The following is a 20,945-nucleotide window of genomic DNA, read 5'->3' as shown; positions in this document are numbered from 1 at the left end:
CATGGATGGTTCTCTCCTGTAAAAATGATCCCAGCCATTTGAAAAGAAGGGACTTGGATGTAAATCAGTGACCAATTTAGGGATTTCAAAATTTCTTTTCTAAACTGGGTGCTAAGCCTTTAGAGATTTCAAAGTTATTCCCTAAAGTAGGTGTGAAACCTTAGGGCTTCTAAAATTTCTTCTCTAAACTGGTTGCTATGCCTTAGAGATTTCAAAATTATTCCCTAAACTAGGTGTGAAGCCTTAGGGATTTTTAATTTTAATTTTTTTCTCTAAACTGGGTGCTAGAGCTTTAAAGATTTCAGAATTATTCCCTAAACTAGGTATGAAACCTTCTGGGTACGTTGATCGAGCTCGACAGCAAAACCAAGTTAGGCGAGGAGATGGCGGTGGCTAGAATGCGAATCCGCCGCACGAAAGGTTTGGCCCTTCCATTCCACATCCGAGTCCATGCGACAAGGAGAGAGATCCCTCTTCCAGTGCAGCTGGAGGAGAAGGATGGCCCGCTTCCAAGGTGGGGCGACTATTGGCGCGCTAAGGACTCTCTTCCCTCTCCAGCCACGTCCAGGGGAGTGGAGGAAGATGACACAGGATGACAACCTTAGTACTCCCGGGGAGTACTGGATACCCACTCTGTTGCTCTCCCTACGGCCATTATCGCGTTTGTTAGAGAGCAGATGTCGCTCAGTAAGCGTGGTGCTCCTGTGTCGCCTGATCGGGTGCAGGTTTCGGAGCTCTCGACATGCGTCCTTCGACCGGACGTGATTTGTCCAAGTGGTGAGCGCCTTTTCCCCATTGCCGAGGCTGCAGGCCCTCATCATGACGGCTGCAGGTTCTCTGGCATGAGTGCCCCCCCTCGTGAGACGCGTGGCGCTTTCTCAGTGGTCCATCGGGATCGCGCCAGTGCTGCTCTTCCATGTGGCATTTCTCCGTCCGAGTTAAGGCCAGCTGATCGCCCCGCTATCGGCGATAGCCGGTCTCCCGTCATGATCGAGGCCTTTCCCTCGACACGTGTCGGTCCCTCTTCTGATCTTGTTGGAGCAGCGGCCACGTGTGTAGCCCAGTTGCCGATGATAGAACCACGTGTTCACAGAGTTTCTTCCCATCACTTTGCTTCTGGCCGTTCATTCTCAGGGGGTCCCTCCCCTCGGTCATGTGGCAACTCTGGATCTGATCGGATACCATTCAGACCCGACTCCCCCTCGTCGATGGGGGTCGAATCCAATATCGGGCATCTTAATGTTTCATATTGGCCGTCCATTTCAGACCTTCTCGAGTCCGGGTCTCGGGTCCTACGCCTTCCAGATCCAGACCCATGCAATTTAAATCTTTCACTTCTTACAAATTCGAATGCTAATTGCAAGATAGGTATATCTTCCAGAGAGACGTCCGATCTTCCCCCTTCCGCTTTGGTTTCCCCCGTCCGATCTTTGACGAATTGAGGTTGTGTGGAATCCCCCCTTAAGAAGGAATCTCCAAGATTGGGAGATATCAGAATATGCGGCCCTCATGGAGTGCATTAGTAAGGTTATTCCCATCCAGGGAGATTGAAAAATTGGTGTGGATCCAAGATAAATCGGGCCTCTTCTCGGTTAAATCAGCCTATAATTTTTGTGCCGGGAACTCTCAGACGATAGAAGAAGTGTGGACTGAAAAGCTGTGGAAATACAAGATTCCCCCGAAGATTGTTGTTTTTGCGTGGTTGGTAGGTAAGGGCAAAGTGTTGACGGTAGATAATTTGAGGAAAAAGGGTATGATTCTTCCCAACATTTGTCTTTGCTGCATGGTGGAGGAAGAGTCAGTTAATCACTTGTTTATTCTGCCCTCTCATAGGTCAGATTTGGTCTTGCTTCCTTTCTTGGTTCAATCTTTCGTGGGCCCTCCCCAACTCGACGGGTCAGTTGCTTATGGCCTGGCATTGGGTTTCCTTTTGTAAGCAGAAATCTATTATATGGAGATTATCGCTTGCGGCTATTTGGTGGGCGGTGTGGGAAGAGAGGAATGGGAGATGTTTTAGAGGGGAGTCTAAAGGGCGGGAGTCCATTATGCAAAGGGTTCAGTTCTATATTTTCGAATGGGCTTCTATTGATATTCCTCTAAAAGATCGTAATGTTCTTCTGAATGGAGCTAACTGACTCGCTATCTCAGCGGGCTGGTTACTCCCTATTTCTCTTTTAATGAAAGTTTCTGTTATCTCTCAAAAAATAAATAAAAATCCAAGTTGTTGACCAGTCGGATGGTTTGCAACAAAATATCAGGTCGTTTTTAGCGTTTAAGTATGACAGTAGACAAAAGTCGCGGTCCACCTCCACCCCTCTGCGGTTCGCCCATTCTTCCAGGAATCCCCCGGAACCAGAATGCTCAGAGCTCGACCAGGGCTCTTACCAGTCAGACAACCCATCCTCCCCATCATTCATGCCCTCTTCCCCGGAATCTTCTCTTTGCAACTGGACCGAGCATAGCCTTCTGACGTTATTTCAAGAACAACCAAACACCGACGTTATTGAAGCGGAACCTCTGCAGGTCTGCCTCAGAGTCACTTCTGAACCTGCTCAGGTTGCAGACAACCTTATTGAAGACGATCCGATTAGAGCTAAACTCATTGACACCATTCACAAGAAAAAGTGGATCAGAGATGCCATGGGGCATGTTGGGAGGTATCTAGGTCTCTCTTTTGGCGACTGCCCAGAAGACTTTTTAGCTCTCCTTCTCTGCGTTGAGAACCGTGGTAGGCCTCTATCAGCCTTGAAGCCTCCAAGAACTCGTCGTGCCAGATCTGGGAGCAGCAGAGAGTTGCTAAGTCTTGCGAATGGTCTTTCACACTGAGAGGTCTCCTTCGGTAGGGGGAGGAGCTAGGGCAACCGGGGAAGTTTGTTTGATTAATGAAGTTGCTTTCTTGGAATGTCAAAGACATCGGATCCAAGCAGAAATGATGCCTTATCAAGGACATCTGCGATCGCTCCAATCCAGATGTGGTCTGTTTTCAGGAGTTGAAGGTTTCTAGTTGCGACGAGCGGCTCCTGAGTACCCTATGGAAGTGCAGAGACTTCAAGTGGATCTCTCTGGATGTTATTGGTAGCGCAGGAGGTATAATTGTTGCCTGGAAGTTCTCCATTTGGTCCCTCCTCTCCAGTTGGACCGGTTCCTTCTCAGTCTCGGTGATTCTTCAACACACATCTTTGGGCTTCTCGTGTCTTCTCTCCTCTATTTATGGCCTGAATCTTGATTCCTGCAGGCCTCAGTTTTGGGAAGAGGTGTCGGATTCCATCCTCAGATTTTCAGGGCCCTGCTGCATCATGGGCGATTTCAATATTATCAGATACCCGGACGAAAAGTCCCATGGTCATGGCGTCGCTCCTGCGATGGTTGCCTTCTCTCGGTGGATTGAAGATCATGACCTGATGGACCTCCCGCTGCTTAGCGTTAGATTCACCTGGTCCAATGGTCGGGCCACTCCAACCTCTCCAGACTTGACAGGTTCCTCGTATCTACTGCTTGGCTCGACTCGCACCCCTCTTCCTCCCAATCCGCCCTTCCCAGAGTTACCTTGGATCACTGCCCTATCCTCCTAGATGTGGAGGATCAAAACTGGGGTCCCCAAGCCTTTTCGGTTCAACTGCTCGTGGTTAAAGATAAACGGCTTCAAGAAGATGGTCGAGGATTGGTGGTCGACATCCTTGGTTGAAGGTTATGCAGGGCTCAAGCTTAGCTCCAAACTGAAACGTCTGAAGGCCGCGCTGAAGGAATGGAGTTTCAATGAATTTTGTGGTAAAGAGCAGGAAGCCGACGCTTTACTTGCTGAATTGCAAAGAATTGATTCTCAGGCTGAAAGGATTCCCATGTCTACAAACATTATTGCTAGAAGAATTTTGATTATTCAAGACTTGGCAGGTAGGGCGTTGCAAAAGGAAATTTCGTGGAAGCAAAAGGCTAGAGTTTCTTGACTAAAGGAAGGGGACCATAAAACTGGGTTCTTCCATAGTGTGGCTAGTATGAACCCCAGGAACAACTGGATCAGCAGTCTCTTCGTCAATGGTACCTGGATTGAAGACAAAGCCAGAATAGTCGATGAATTTGTCCGTTATTTCGCGACTCTCCTCAAAAGTGATGAAAGGCGCAAACCAATTCTTGGTAATATCTTTTTTGAGAGGCTTTTGGACACTGATGTCGATCTTCCAGAGGCCCCTTTCTCAGTCGAGGAAGTCAGCCGCGCTCTAGCCTCTATGGCTGGGGACAAGGTCCCTGGCCCGGATGGCTTCCCCATCCTTTTTTTCCAACATTTTTAGGAGGTAGTCCAAGGTGACGTGATGGAGTTCTTCACTGAGTTTCATGACAGAGGCAGGTTATCCAACAGCTTGGGGGCATCCTTCATCGCCCTCATTCCAAAGATGTCAGGGGCAACATCTCTTAAAGAGTTTCGGCCGATCAGTCTTCTGGGAGCCCCCAACAAAATCTTAGCTAAAGTGTTGGCTAATCGTCTCAGTAGAGTGATCGGAAGCATTTTATCTGGCAACCAAAATGCCTTCATTGCTAGCAGACAGATAGTGGATGCAGCCCTCATCGCTAACGAGTGCCTAGACTCCGCTTCCAAATCAGGAAAGAAGCACATCATCTATAAGTTGGACATCGAAAAGGCTTATGACCACGTGGACTGGGCTTTTCTTCAGTATCTTTTGAATCGGATGGGGTTCGGCAAGAAGTGGAGAGGCTGGATGGAGGAATGCATCGGGTCCGCTCATTTTTCTATTCTTCTTAACGGATCCCCTAAAGGTTTTTTCAAGAGCTCGAGGGGCCTTAGGCAAGGCGATCCGTTATCCCTATTTTTGTTTCTCATTGTGATGGAGTCCTTATCCAGAATGTTGCAACAAGGTCGGGCCGAAGACGTCCTCCTCGGGATCTCTATACTAGGCATGCGTGACCCGATCACTCATATCCAATATGCGGACGACTCCCTAATTTTTTTAGATGCTAGTACCGATAAGGTAGAAAATCTTCGGACTGCTATTCGATGCTTCGAAGTTGTTTCGGGGCTGCAAGTCAATTTGGTGAAATCCAAGCTATTCGGTATCAACATGGATAGCAACGAGATCGTGGGCATGGCGGCTATTGTCGGTTGCACTGCGGCTGCTTTCCCTACTTCCTTCGTTGGTCTCCCCTTCTGTGTTGGTAAGCCCCCCCTTAAGGATGTGGGAGAAAGTCACTTCCAGATGCGAGAAGCTGCTGGCGAGATGGAAATGTCGATATCTTTCATTAGGTGGGCACATTACCCTGATTAAAGCCTCCTTGTCCAACCTCCCCACCTACTTTATGTCTCTTCTCAAATGCCTGTGCGCGGTGCTGGCCTCGTTGGAAAGATTAAGGTGTGACTTCTTATGGCACGGAAGGGAGGTCAAGCAAAAATTCCATTTGCTCAAGTGGAAGGAAGTCTGCTGTTGCATGGTTGACGGGGGGGGGCTGGGATTAGAGTGCTCAAAGATATGTATCGTGCGCTGATGGGAAAGTGGATTTGGCATTTGGGAGCGGAATCAGGGAGCTTTTGGAACTCTGTTATCAAGCTCAAAAATGGGGAATCTGACGGTGGTTGGTGGACCAAGGAGTCATCCTCTTACAAGGCGTCCCCCATTTGGAAGGACATCCTCAAGTTGAAAAGGGAGGTGGTTAGAGGTATTGGCTTCCATCTTGGCAATGGGGCAAACATTTGTTTCTAGGAAGATAATTGGATTGGGGACAATTCCCTTAGAGTTCGCTTTCCAACCATCTTCTCTCTCGCCTCACAAAAATCAGCCTCTATTTCTGACTGCTACGAGATTATAAGAGGAAAGCCTGTTTGGAGTATCGGTTGCAGAAGAAATCTCCACGACTGGGAAATTGCCGAATACGCTGAATTATTGGAATGCCTTTCAGCCATCCTGCCTTCTTCTTTTGCTGCTGACGGTTTGAGATGGAACCCTGACAAGAAAGGATCCTTCTCTGTCAGATCTCTATACAGCTTCCTGACGGCCATCTGCCCCACATCTCAGCCCAGTCATGCCCCATGTTTGTGGAATATGATGCTCCTCCTAGGAAAGTGGCTTTCAGCTGGCTTGCAGGAAGAAAGAAGATTCTCACTATTGACAACCTTCAGCGCAGAGGGATGATCATTCCGAATATTTGCCTTTGTTGCATGCGGGAAGCAGAAACGGTTGATCACCTTCTTGTCAACTGTCCTTTCATTCAACCTGTTTGGGTGGGTTTACTTCGCTCTTTCCATGTTAGTTGGTGTCTGCCGGAGATGACCGACACCCTGCTTTTATTGTGGCATGGTGTATAAATAGGCAAGTCCAAAACTAAGCTTTGGAGGATGGTGCTCCTTGCGGTTTGGTGGTTCGTGTGGGAAGAGCGAAACAATCGTTGTTTTCGGGACATCGCTAATTCTGCCGACTTTGTGCTGTCTAAGGCTAAAAGAGCCTTAATCGAATGGGCTGCCCATGTTGCTTCTTTTAAAGACACTGATGATCTTTTTCTAGGATTTTAGTTTTGATCTGCTATCTCAGCGGATCTTCCTTGTTTCTGTTTTCTGTTTTTTCTTTTATGAAATCGTCATCTTTCAAAAAAAAACTTTCTTCTCTAAACTGGGTGCAAAACCTTTAGAGACTTCAAATCTATGATTTTATCACTCTGGAGATTGAATGCCTGTTGTCATTTGTAACATGCTGTACTTCTTCCCATTGTATTCATGATGGGACCTAAATGTTGAATAGTTCTGATCATCCACACACTGGCCTAACTGACAGATTACAAATACTCTCCAGTAGTCCATGAACCACCAAATTAAGTCTCTTTACAATTTGAATCGATCCAGCTCTCTTAAATTTTATAATGGTCCAATTTGAAGGAACATTAATGCATGTACGCATGCATGCATGCATGAATGAATGTGCCTGTTTGTTTTTTCTCTTCTTATTCTTCTTCTTCTTCTTCTTCTTCTTTTTTTCCTTCCATTCTTGCATTATTTGTTTTTGTGGAAGTCTTATTGTACCTGTGCTCACAGATTCCATCAAATGGCTTTCAATCTCTTTCCAAGCTTCAAATTCTGGATTTGAGCGGCAATGCGGCTTCCTTACCAGTGCCTTCTCCTCTCTCTAGTTTGCCACAGTTGCAGGAGCTATACCTCAGGTCTGAATCTAAAACTGTTGTTTTTGGTGGTTTCTTCAACATGAAAGAATTTGGCCATTGCTTAAGATTTTAACTCCACAGGCGCATGCTGTTGAAAGAAGTCCCATTGGATATCCCAAGCTTACTACAACTACGGATTCTTGACTTGAGCCAGAATTCCATTCTATCGGTACCTAAGGTAACAATATGCTTGATTGAAAGCTCAAACTCTGCTAAAAAACTGTTTTGTTGATTTCGAATTTGATGACTGAGGGTCCACCTTGGCGAATGTCTGGTGCTGAGGAGGTTGGATCCAGTGCATTGGTTACCATTTAGTATATTGACACTGCCAATTGGCTGGGTTCTGACCAGACTGAGGTTAGCCTGAGTTAGGACGGCCCAACCTGGGGTCCTGAAAGTTAGGTCCAAGATTAAAGGTCTTAGATTGGGCTCAAGTGGGTAAGAATAGAAAATGTTGCTAAAATCTCTTTACCACTCCTGGACCATTGATAACCCTACTAATATATGATATCAACTCTACATGAGACAGGAGTGGCAAACGTTCCACGAATGTGGATCATAGCTATAAAAAAATTGAAAACTCGACTTGACTCGATGTCTAGCCAGGTCGAGTTGAGTCGAAGACCTAAACAAGTCTTTACTTGACTCGAATCGAATCAATATTTAGTAATTCAATTAATATTTTTTTGAATAATTTAAATAGTTATATATAGATAAATATTGCCGACTCAATTAATTGGGACAAGGCCTAGATGTTTATGATGATTGATTTTTTTTAAAGGATAATGGTGATCATTGATTGATTGACTGACTGATAAATATCAAAATAATGAAGTGATAAGCAAACAATTGATAGTTGGCTTATTGTTTAGAGTGTCAGTCCTGCTGCTTGAGGTCTTCGGTTCAAAAGCCAGTTATTGAAGGGTTGATACAGTTACTTAATAGTAGGCAATGCACACCAGATCCAGTAGTGAGACCAAAATCTTATTTTACCAACAATAAGAGCAAGCTGATTTTCCACTGGTTCTTCTGAGACAAGAATGCAAGTATGTGGACTCTTGGATAGGGTTTAAATTGGGCTTGGGCAGAGCTGATGCATGTTTATGACCAACCCACTAGTAAGGACCCAAGTCCAAGATCATCTGGAGAGAATGAATCGAGCAGGGCCAGGTGTCAATCGTGTTCAAGTCACATTCAATAAGTCTGGTCATGGCCAGGCCAAGCGAGCTATTGGGCCTAGAGACAGACCTATCCCTTCACCCATCCTGATTATTTGTCAGGCCTGAGAATTTACAAGCCCAAACCCATTCTGTGGTCCTACCGATTCAGATGCTCAGCCAAAGCCTGCTCCAAAGTGGGCTGGGCCTCGTTGTTGCCCTAGTGGACTAGTTTGGAAGACTTGCCGGTAAGAGCTTTTCTAAGCCCACACACATGTATAAGTCAGCTAATGCACATGCCAGCACATATGCCAGTGTCATGGTGCAATATCCAAGCCATCCATCAGGTGGACCTCACCATGCAGATGCTACGGTCCACGGGTAAATGTGGTCCATTCAGTAGGTGAACCATGGTATTAGAAATCAGTTGATGGGATAGAAAACTTGGGCTGGTTTTTTTTCTTTTTGCAACCATACGTTTGTTCAGTTAATTGTGGCCCAGATGACCAGTGGACTGACCTGGTTCTTGGGATAGGGAATCTACATAATGGTACCTTCTGATGGATGCTTGAATATTGCACCTGTCTGCCGTGCTGGCATATTTGGTGGCGTGTACATTAGCTGACTCGTACGCGCATGTGGGCTTAGCAAAGCTGTGCCCATAATGAAAATGTTCTTCTTTTCTTCATGTATTGTATATTCACATTCAATTCTCATAAAAAGTATATTCTCACTCACTAGAGACTGAAAATTGTGTTCTGATTCTTGGAAACAGGAACTCAAGAATTTAACCTCTCTCACTGAGCTTTATCTGTCTGACAACAACATCGCAGTACTTCCTCTGGAGCTGGTCAGATTACTATGCCTTCGTTTACTTTTCTTTACTGTAACTTAGACAAGGGCATGCCACTACAGGAGGGTTCACCTTCTGATAATCTAAACTGACCATCTGCTGAGCTCCATCATGGGATGTGATGGGCCATGCCCCAATATCTAACCTATTAGTTGATTTCAACCATCTGGTCAGAAATGGATGATTACAATCCGGCAGTCAGTGTAGTCGGGTGGGGGAGATTTTCTCCCTTTCTCCATGGCTGGCATCATATGAACGATTTGGATCACCAAAAGGTGGGCCCAGCATGTACAGTTTGTTGGGCAAAGGCAATGATCATTTGAACATTGTGCATGTTCTCTAAATATGATTATTCCGGCTTTCTACTTTACATGGATTTAAGATGGGAAGTTTGTTGATCAGGGATTACTCGAGCCCAGCCTACAGGTCTTGAAACTTGACGGGAATCCTTTGAGAAGGTATGCTACGAACTTTTGCTATTATATTTAGTGAGGTCTCAAGTCCAACTGGTTGGACTATAAGTTATGGTCCACCCAGCAGATAACATCCAACCTTTCATGTTTGTGTGACATCCTACCTGTCGAATAGGTTGAGCTTATCACGAGGATTAACTGGTACAAAAGTCAGCCACATCCGATCATCCAATGGACCACACTTCTATTTTGCTATTTACCCATTGCTATAAATTTTTTTCTATGGTGTGGCCCATCTCATGAGTAGATGGGGGATATTTTGCATTTGGAAATCCTTATGGTGGGGCTGCCAACCTATTGGAAGGTTTTGATGTCTCATGAACTTAACATGTTGGAAGCTCTCCTCTGGGTGGACTATAACTTGTTTTTTAGCCATTTGGACTTGTGACGTCATATTTATTTATTCAAGGCAGAGTTGATAAGCCTTACCCTATCTATCTGCCTATGTTCATAAGGTCACAGTCAAACTATAAATAAATGCATCTTGAGTGTCTGATTTCCTGGTTTTGGTCGGCCTAGGTTGGTTTATCGAAATTAGAGTTCCATGTCTAAGTTCACAGCCCTGCAAGCTGAATCAATCAGCAAACTTTATTTTATTTTATTTTTACTTGGACTTTGTTTTCATTGATATCCGTTAGGCTTGTAAGTGCCACCATGTGCCTCTACACATGGTCTCCTAGCTCATGTATGAGAAATCTGAGCCTTGGATCAGGTGCACTCCCCATGTAGATGACCTGGCCTAAAATCAGGTTGTTCTGATAATGATGTGAACCTCATTCGTATGTTCAATGTGGACCATTCGTGTTGTTTTTAAACCATCCATTCTTTTTTTACATGTGCGACTCATTTAATAAGTTTGCTGGCCTGATTTCTTGGCCAGGTCATCTGCATGGGGGGCAGGGGCGCCTGTTGTAGCTTGATGGATGAATTCTGAGTTGAGTGGGTGCATGTTTTTGACATGTGCCTCTCACACATGGCATTTGCATGAGATCCAAGCCACTCGTCCTTCGGCCACACAGTCAGGTTGATCTGACCATCGGGTGGGCCATAAGAGTACAGTGAATGTGGACTGTTGGTTTATTTCTCTGAACCATCCATTTCTTCTGTCCATGTTAGCCTACCTGATGATAAGATCAGCTTGATTTTTAGACAAGGCATCTTTGCAGTGAGGCCTGTCTGGCGAGCAGCTTGGATCTTTCACATGACAAGTTGCCCTTACCAATAGTTCAAGTGCTGAAAAAATGCACTAGCTTGAGTGCTCTCAGCAATCCTCCCTCAGATTTCCCACACATGGCCTTGTGTAGAGTTGCAAGCAGGCTTAGCAAAGCTCCAACATCCACCAACCCTTCTTTGTTAGGTAAGCCATGGTTAATCCAAACCAAAGCTAGACTCTACTAGGTGCTACCTAAGTCAATTCATCCTTCTAGGTGAGGAATTATATGACACTCAATCTGCATCTTTGGGCTGTTCTGACAAGTCGGGCCCATGGTTCGGTAATTTAACCATTGTTCTGTTGATTCTCACCGGGGTGGAGAATGCTTCCCAAAACTCCATATTGTAAGATCCCAGCAACCAATCTCAGGAATTTATTCAGTTGAATGTAGACTGATGTTGTATAGGGTGGCAATGGGCTGCGTTTGGGTTGGGCCAGGTTAGGCCTGGGCCTGGCTAGACAATTAAGATCCCTGGTCCAAGCCTGAGCTTGCAAAATTAGTTGGGCCCAGGCCTGACCCTTCCAGATCCAAAAATTAATCAAATCCCTATTTGCCACTTGAATGTTCCTAATCTATTTGTTGATCAAGTGGGCCACACATGACATTTTAGAGAATGAAACCAACAGTCTACGTTAAAAATGGATGAGCTGCCCAACTAAGGATTGGATTGGCATATTTGTGGGCTAAAATGACCTGAACCCAAGCCCAACCTGAAAATTGATTGGGCTGTGCTTATGATGCCCAAGACCGGCCCATTGCCGAGTTAGAGCCTTGCTCAAAGTTGGGTCAGGCGAGCTACCCAGCCCATTGCCACCCTTTCTTTTAATCGCCTGCCTTCTGGCCATCAATTGAGAGGTTAAGATTGTCCTGTCAAGGAGATTTCTAAGGCATGATCCATCAACAGTGGGACAAAACAGACCAATCATCTGGATCAATGAAACATGGGCTCCACTTGTCAGAAACAAGTTAACTAGTGACTTTTCAACATTGATATCCGTTCCCGTGGGAGTTTGGCTACCGTTCATACATTCCAAAACTAGATGGCTTTTAATGCAGGGGCATTTTCACACCGGGCTTGAGTGGGGTGGCCTGTGGGATGCGGGGGCACACTCTGGGTGAGTTGATCATGTGTAGCGGGTGGCTCGTGTGAGGCGGAAACCATGTGATGTGGGGCCCACGAGGGGGTTCAGCCGAGGACCTAACTCATGGGATGTAGGGCCTGGGCTATGAGATAAATGGATTGATTTGCCACGCTCCATCAGTTTGAGCTTTTAGAGCAAGTGGTTAGTTGTTCTATATTAAAATGGTATCAGAGCAGGATGTTTCCTATTCGAGACTTCTCACCCGTGATGATTAATGTAGAGACATTTTCACACTCGGCTCGAGCGAGGTGGCCCCTGGGATGTAGGGGCACACTCAGGGTGGGCCGCTCGTGTGAGGCGGAAACCATATGATGTGGGCCCATGAGGGGGGTTCCGCCATGGACCTAACCCATGGGATGTGAGGCCTAGGCTATGAGATAAAGGGATTGATTAGCCATGCTCTATCAGTTCGAGCTTTTAGAGCAAGTGGTTAGTTGTCCTGCATCACCTGTGGTCAATTGCAACTCCACTTGCATTCTTACTCAATTGAGGGTTCCCTGCTGTTATTTAGGGCCTAACGCCACCATCTTTTCAAGATGTACAAAACCTGGTCCAAACTAGTTGCATCTGTTGTTGTGTAGGCTAGTATCATGTATAGATGGAGACCCAAACCCTTTATTTGGTGGCCACCACTATGGGTGAGTGATGCTGTGAGAAGCAACCCTCCCAGGAAAGTTAGTTGTCCAGTTGTTGGCCTGAAATGGGAGGCTAAAAATGAAATACACCCAAAACTTCAATTGCATGTGGAACAAGTCCACACCATTCGGATGGCTCGATTCATCAATGTAGGGGATTGTTTTGTCATTTGTGCGGCTTGTGCCTTCTAGTAAAATTCCATCTTTCATCAGAAGAAAAGGAAAAAGGTCCACCGCCCGTCCATGGTGAGGCCCACCAGATGATCAATTCAATCCCTGAAAAGGGGTGGCAGCTTTATGTAATGCCAGATGATATGATGCATCTTTTTTTAGAGATTTTGAAACATAAACCCGTCTTTCAATCCATTGCCATAAAAGCCCCTCCCTTATTGGTAGTCCCTAATAAACCCTTATCTTATATTCTGTTAGTAAAAAAAAAAGTCCCTACCGTTAATCTGCCATACGGACTGTTTACCATTATCTTGTATATGACTTAAATGTCCGGAATTACTTACCTTAACAGTCCTGGCCCCACCATTATGTTTATATGCAATCCAATTTGTTCATAAGGTTATTCCCTGCAGGATGAAGGGAACATAAAGATCAACCCAATCCAAAACTTTTGCGGGCCCCAAAAAGTTTAGGTGTCCAATTCCCCACATCTCGTGTGCCCTGCTTGAGATTTGAATTTGCCTAATTTTTGGCTCACGTCCTAGCGTGTGTTGATTCAGTGGATTGACAGTGTATGCCATACAGATGACACTGTGGGCCATGTCATTTCCATGCCCTAAGAGTCATTTCCTTAAGGGCAAAATAGTCATTTCCATCTGTCAAACTAAAAAAAATTATGCTTTTTATTATTATTTTTTATTTTTTAACCCTATGTAGAAAAGGTAGGAGTTTTTGGCAATGGGCCAAAACATAGGGTTTTATATGTCAAAATCCTTGTTTTTTAGTTTTTATTACTCTGGTTTGCCTTGTACCTTGTATAGAGGTTGAGTTCCCTATTCATTCCAAACTTGGTTTCTGATGTGGGGCCTATGGATGGTCTATCCAAGCCATTGATCTGATCGCCCCCATCATGGATGGATCCTTCCGCCAAAATATCCTGAACTGGAAGATCCTAGCCATCAAATCTTTGGTCTTTCCTTCATTGAATGTAGTTTGTTCATTCATTTCTTTTTAACTATGTATTTGCATGCCAACAATAGGAAGGTTAAAGTTGACCAATTGAGAGGATACTCTAGAAACAGTCCATCCATGATGGGCCCATCAGATCAATGGCCTAGATTAGACCAACCATGGGCCCCACATCTACTTCAGTTTGAATAGGGAGCCCTTTATATTACTCATATTATTATCAAATGAAACAAGTGAATTGGATATGAAGATGTTTTTTAAGCTCTAAAAGCACATTTTCTTCAATTGTTTTGCAGCATTCGGCGGGCTATTTTAGATCGAGGAACCAAAGCCATAGTGAAATATCTGAAAGACAAAATTCCAGAACAGTAGTTGGGTTGCCATTTTCTCGTGAGTGCTTTGCTTTCCTGCGTCATTTGCTTTCTCCTTTTTCTGGATTGGAGGAAATGTGTGATCTTCCATGTGAGCCTTTGCAGTGTCCTCAGGCCCTAAGTTCATGGGGTCTGGGGTTCAGTGGCCCAGACCGTTGAGCTGATGGATCGCCATGGATGGGCCAGGACCCAAAAATCCAACCATTGGTTTTCTTTTTTCCCATTGGCTGTGGTTCATTGTTGTATTTTCTTGTTTAACTATATGTTTGTGGCCTTCAATGGTTAGGATTGTCCCGTCAGTGAGACTTTTGGGCCCATCCATTGACTGGGGTCCATCAGATCTGGATGACGGAATCATGGGCCATGCTTTGCACAAGTTCGAGGCCAGGAGATGATATAATTCCTCATTTTGTTATGATGGTGTTTGATGATTAAAAAGAGAAAAAAAGAAAAAAAGTGAAGAGTGTTTGTAATTGTATTAATGTGTGAAACGATTTGAGAAAGAAAACAAATTGTATTAATGTGAGAATTTATGGGTTTGCTTGTCCATGTACCAGTGCATTGCATTTGATTTCTTAGAGCTTGTTTGGCATGTTCATTTTTCCATGGAATCAAGTTGACAGTTATGATTCTATAACTAAGATCATGAAACATGTATATATGCAATGATATTAACTAGAAAACCATAAACTAAAAAAGAGATTGGCCACATACCTCATGCTATGCTGATCCAACGATCCACGACATTCCTTCAAGCAGTTGGATTTGATAATGGATCACTCCCTTGTCCATGCACGTACGGAGGCCCTTGGCTTACCTTTATCCCAATTTTCCTTCAAGTGTGTCTGAGGGATGGGTGGCATTATATGTTTTAATCTTTGGTTGGAGAGGGGTTAGGAGTCTCTCTTGTTTATTGGCTTGGATCCTCTTCGAGTATAGAAATGAAGTTCAGCATAGTCTCTCTTTCCTTATACATGTTAGCTTGTCTTAATGTGAAGTTTCTTTTTATAATTGGGCTTTGAAAGTGATCGTATGCATGTGCGTGCGCATGAAGAGCTGTGGAGCAATTCTAATTCCTAGAAGCACTTGATGATCGTTGAATGCATTTAATTCATGCCCACATTAGTTAGCAAGTTGCTAATGATAGGGCATGCACGTGGAGAGCACTTGGTGAGAGATTAGTGAAGTAGTATGGCACATCTAATGGGTAAGAGGAAGAGAGAAACAAGGAGGGAAATGATGTGAACTAAAAGGATAATAAGAGGAAGAGAGACCGAGAAGAGGGAAAGGATGAGGAAATGGTGCAAACTGACGCGGAGAGGGAAAGGATGTGAGCTATATGTGATAGGAAATGGTGCAAGCTATCAGGAAGCAGAAAAGGATGTAAGCTATATGTAGAAGGAATCGGTGTAAGCAACGGAGGCTCTTTATAGTTATTGAGTTGCTTTTTGCGAGTAAAATCTGAATAATGTAATGTTGGTTTGTAGTTATACTTTTAAAATTTTCATGGTTCATAGGCTTGATAAGACTAATTGCAATTGTAAAAATTGTCACCAGGTAACCGCTTTTGTTGTATATAGCAGAGATTAAAAGGCATTTTTATATGCTACCTCATTGATTTTACATCATGGCCCCTTAAAAAGCTTTCTTTAAGATGCTTCATCAATTTGGGTAATTTATTTTCATTCAGGTGCATTCTGTTAGATCCCATGAATGGAAGTTAGATTAAGTAGGTTATTTTTTTAAATAATAAAAATGTAGTTCCAACCAAAGTGCCTTTTTAGCAAACAAGTGTTGGAAAATCAAAGGTTAGGATTGTTTATTGATTGTACGGTCATTGATGTAGAGGTTAGATGATGGGCTCCTCGGTGTGATCTGATCTGTCCATGCACCTAGATGGAACCTAGATGGAACCCATGGTGTGTATAGCTTGAAATTTGCTTGATATGGAGCAACTGAAAATACTTGTAAATCTTAGAGGGACCCACACCATCCCATGGTTGAATTTAATAAAAAAAGAAAAAAAAAGAACCCTTTCGGGTTAAAAAGTTAAAATTTAATAAGAAACTTTTCCACCTACTATCAATTTAGGAAATGTGTTACTTTTTTAAATAATCAGTGAAAATTTAAATTTAGTTGATCATCCTTGTATCCAAACAAACAATCCTTTAATTTTATGAATGCAGATTACTTGCTGACTTAGTGGTGATCCGACGTGGCAAGATTTGATTGGGTCATATGTTGCTGTCAGAGATGGGCCTAGTTTGCATGGGTCTCATATCTTATAGCAGCATGCGGTTATCACTTCGGTACTGCTTGCCTTTTTCAAAGGTTGCCATTTATGTAACTTGTACACATGACATAGTTTTGGCTCTGATACTAATTATTAAGAACTTAAACAATATGTCAAAAGTACAATGACCAATATAATGTGTAAAGTTAGACTATTAAACCATTGGGATTATAACAATTGCCAATAGAACCTGCTACCAACAAATATCTTTGGTGGCAAGCCGTGGTAAAAGTTATGTGGAGCCTACCTTGATGTATGTGTTTTATCCTCGTTGTTTATGTGCTTCGTCAGCTCATTCTAGGGCATGAGCCCATAAATGAGGCAAATCCAAATCATAAATGAACTCCACCATAGGAAATAATGGGGATGATGATGCACACCTTTGAAACCTTTTTAGATTGCACCCTGATGTTTAAGAGAGATTATTCTTTCTATCTCCATCACACAACCTAAGGACTGAGACATAAAGGGTTTAGATCATCGAAAAATTGTCCTCTCCTTGCAACAACGTGATTGGTGGCTTACTTTGTTACGATAGGGCATAATGTATTGTATCATTTCCCACTTCGAGATTTACACGGCTCTTCATTTTGCATAAAGTGGGGCCATGGTTTGATTGTCCAGATCAATTAATTTGTTGGGCCCGCCGTGGATGAAAGATGCAAAAAAATAAAATGGACACAGATCACCACTATCTTCAACTCCAAGTTCCTGTAGTGGGAAGCTAGGTGGGGCTATCTTGATGTTAGTGAGAAATCAACTTTACCCATCCATATTGGTTGCTTATGTTAGGGCATGAGACCAAAAAATGAGGTGGATTCAAAACTCAAGTGGGCCACATAAGAGGAAACAATAGGGATGGAATGCCAACATTTTGAAATAAATGTTTTCCCTTAGTTTGGATGTCTCTCTCTCTCTCTCTCTCTCTCTCTTGGTTGAATTTAGTTTCACATTGAAAAGTAGTTAAGAAAATTAAACTTTTATATTAAAACCCTCTACTAAGTCTTTGTAATGGAAAATAAGAGTATGTCGTGGGTGCAACATCACATATGCAGCCGCAAGGACCGCGGCCGTGGTTGTGGTGAGGAGAGGCGATGTGGTGTCTACAAAGAGCCGTCGCACACCAATTCAAAATTAATGAGCAAGCATGTGCGGACATATATTAGATATGTAGCTCGCATGCGCTTCAAACCCAAAATGCTTTCTATATTTTCTTCATAAAGGCTCGTCATCTCTTTCGTTTTATCATATGGAAGAATTCTGTCACCTTTCCTTAGTTTTTTCATTGGGTACTCTCCCTCCAATTTCTTTTGGAGCAAATCAGCAAGGGCAACTTGGTTCATTTAGCTAGGATTACTTGTGCACCTGATCAAAGCCGTTGATCTTAAATGAGAGCTGTTGTACCTTAGAAGCTGACTTTGATAGGACCGAGTGTATTAGGAATCTTCCATTTGAGGGTAAATCTGTCTTTATGACTGCGATTATAACATGCCTTAGCTCTTCAGAACATTCTTTCTATTACTTATTTTTGTTTTTCTAATTTTCTGCTATCTCTACATTTTAGAGCCAACAAACTTTGGGATGGTTTTAACGGTTAGCATTCCCTTTCTCACTTCTCCCATTTTGTGGCCCACCTAAGTTTTGGATCAATCTAATTTTTGCACTCATGGCCTAAAATGAGCAGGCAAAGGAAGAGACATGGTTGATTTCTCACGGACATTATGGTGGGCACCACCTAACTTCTCAGCACATAAACTTTTTATACCACCTAACTTCTTAGCACATAATCTTTTTATAGAACCCAAGCAATCCAAGAAAATTCCTTAATATGATTATCTTATTTTTAATGGGTTTTACTTATGTCCATACTTTTAGTGGACAACTTTTAAATGACACATGGAATGCCCATCATCAATTAGGATAGTTCATTTAAACAGAACAATTGAGATGAAAGAATCACGCCGATCAAATGATCCTAACCTTATAAATAAGGTCAATTTATTACAACCGTATACTTTTTATGGTCCATGGATTGGATGGTTGAAATCATTAAACCAAGGTTTTACTTTAGAATCATAATCAGCAGAGAGTGGGATCTATCGAATAGATGGTTCAAGATGATGATCGGACCTATTTTTCTTTATCAACTCAATCTTAACCGTACATCTTCCATGCCATCGATTGGATATTTAGGATCATTCATCTGGCTTGATTTTTACACGATGGCTTTGTCTCTACTTGTATGAAAGAATGGACGGTTGAAATTGATGATTGAGTGTCCCATGCGCGATTCAAAAGGCTCAGGAAGGTTATCAAGGCCCATTTATGAAATGAGCTTGCTCTAAAATACAGGTGGGTCACACCAGAGGGATTGGTTGGGATAGAGATGCCCAACGTTAAAATCTTCCAGATCAAGTGTGGGGCCCACCATAATTTCCATATGCTATCCTGTCCATTCAAAAGATAGGCACACCAGAATTAACGGACATCCTTACCATCATGCCATTCCAAAACTCAGCTGGGCCACACTGTGTGATTATTGGGTATGATTTAAGATAGTGTGGCCCACCTGAGATTTGTACGTGTGTGATTCTTAGTCTACAACAAGGAAATTATGGGGAACACCTGATAGATGGATTAGATGTTATGAAAATTGTAGGATTCTACGTGCATTGCAGAGGTAACGGCCTCATGTTAAAGAGGAGAGTAACAGAGAACAGATTTCATCTCAATCGTCCATCACTTGGACCATGGCCCGACTTGTAGAAATTGAAAACTCCAGAAAACGTTCGATATCAGAACTTAAGATCCTTCGTATGGAAGCGGATTTCGTTGTGACCCTGCCACAAGGGCTGTGGGGCCCGCAGTGATGTCTGTGTTTTATATCCATGCCGTCCATCCATACTTCTAGATCATTTTAGGGAATAGACCCAAAAACGAAGCAGATCCAAGGCTCAAGTGGACCACATCACAGAAACAGTGGGGAAAATGATACCCACCGTTGAAACCTTCCTGGTGGCCCGTAAGAATTTTTTAACGGTGAGCGTTCAATCTCCACTGTTTCCTGTGGTGTGGTCCACTTGAGATTTGGATCTGCTATAATTTTGGGCTCATGTCCTGAAATTAGCTGTAAAAACGGATGGACGGTGTGGATATAAACAAACATACATCAAGATGGGCCCCACAGCGCAGGTCACCAGGCAATCCACTTCCACTTCATATAATCTGATTTGACGGTTGTGATAAAAAAACATTGTGTCCCATAATTTGGACGGCTAATCTGATCTGGTACGTGCCACGAACACAGTTCCTGAGTGGCCACGTATCAACTATCACACACTACAGGAGTATTGGTAGGAAAACGCTTGCGTGCACAGGGCAGGTATAGCTACTAAGGTCACTTTCCCTGACCTGGATAAATGACCTAACGTGCATGAAATCCACACCGTCCACCAGGTGAATCATCGGCTTCTTTTCTTGATTCCAAAATTACAAGGTTGATTCAACACTCAGGTGGGCCATCCCATGAAATTATACATAAAAATACCTATAGATTCTCGTTGTATTTCCCACCGGAGTTTTAGATACATACAGTAAATTTTGGGTCGTTATTTCATCCTGACGAGGCACATCAGCTGAATGGATTGGATGGTATATAAACGGAAACGGATTGGCTACTCCCCCTGCCACCAGCCCCGTGGCTGATGGTCGGTGCGCTGTGGGCCCCACCATGATGTATGTTTTTCATCCATTCCGTTCATCCACTTTTAAAGTTATTTTAGTGCTTGATCCCAAAAATAATATAGATTATAAATCTTATGTGGACCACACCACATGAAAACAATAATTATTGGATATCCACCATTAAAATCCTCCTAAGGCCTACTGTACTTTTTATTTGACATCCAATCTGTTGATTAGGTCATACAGGCCCAGATAAAGGGAAAAAACAAAAATCAGCTTGAACCAAGGCTTTTATGGCCCCCAAAATGTTTGTAATGGTCGATGCTCATTCAACACTGTTTCCTGTAATGTGATCCACTTGAGATTGATATATATCTCATCTTTGGTCTCATATATTAAAATGATCTTTAAAAATAGATGGACGGCGTGGATGAAACAAATACATCATGGTGGGTCCGATAGAGCACGACCATCAGTCATTCGCTGGTGTAAGGGGGAGTAGCCAATCCGTTTCCTGTATAAACACCATGATGGGCCCTACACAAAACTGATATTAGGCGTACCATCCCAACTTTTTTCCTAGGGTTATGACCTATCTGAATTCTGGACGGTCATGATTTTTGGCTCCAAGGTGATGATGGGGCAATGTACCTGATGGACGGTGTGGATCTCATGACAGTTCCACCCACGTTGCTCTCGGACGTACGTAGAGGGAATTATTTCCATTCCCTAAAATTGATAGTTTGATAGGCAATGTAGTGTCCCGATGATCCTATTGCTTACAATATGGACCATGTTTCGTTTGATCCAGACCGTCAATATGATGGG

General features: G+C 43.4%; 1 protein-coding gene across 2 annotated transcripts in view; it reads left to right on the top strand.

Moving 5' to 3' along the window:
- Positions 1-14,689, top strand: part of LOC131226274 (plant intracellular Ras-group-related LRR protein 6) — a 39,481-nt gene extending 24,792 nt beyond the window's left edge. For both annotated transcript variants that reach the window (XM_058222073.1, XM_058222074.1), the window contains exons 17-21: positions 7,031-7,155; positions 7,237-7,333; positions 9,088-9,162; positions 9,568-9,623; positions 14,066-14,689. In XM_058222073.1, the coding sequence (XP_058078056.1) occupies positions 7,031-7,155; positions 7,237-7,333; positions 9,088-9,162; positions 9,568-9,623; positions 14,066-14,141 (429 nt within the window). In that variant the 3' untranslated portion in view covers positions 14,142-14,689. The remainder of the gene's footprint in view (positions 1-7,030; positions 7,156-7,236; positions 7,334-9,087; positions 9,163-9,567; positions 9,624-14,065) is intronic.
- Positions 14,690-20,945: the final 6,256 nt, after the last annotated feature.

The sequence above is a fragment of the Magnolia sinica genome, chromosome 14 (assembly GCF_029962835.1).
Source record: "Magnolia sinica isolate HGM2019 chromosome 14, MsV1, whole genome shotgun sequence".
Classification (NCBI taxonomy): domain Eukaryota; kingdom Viridiplantae; phylum Streptophyta; class Magnoliopsida; order Magnoliales; family Magnoliaceae; genus Magnolia; species Magnolia sinica.
This window is presented reverse-complemented; position numbering and strand designations above follow the sequence as displayed.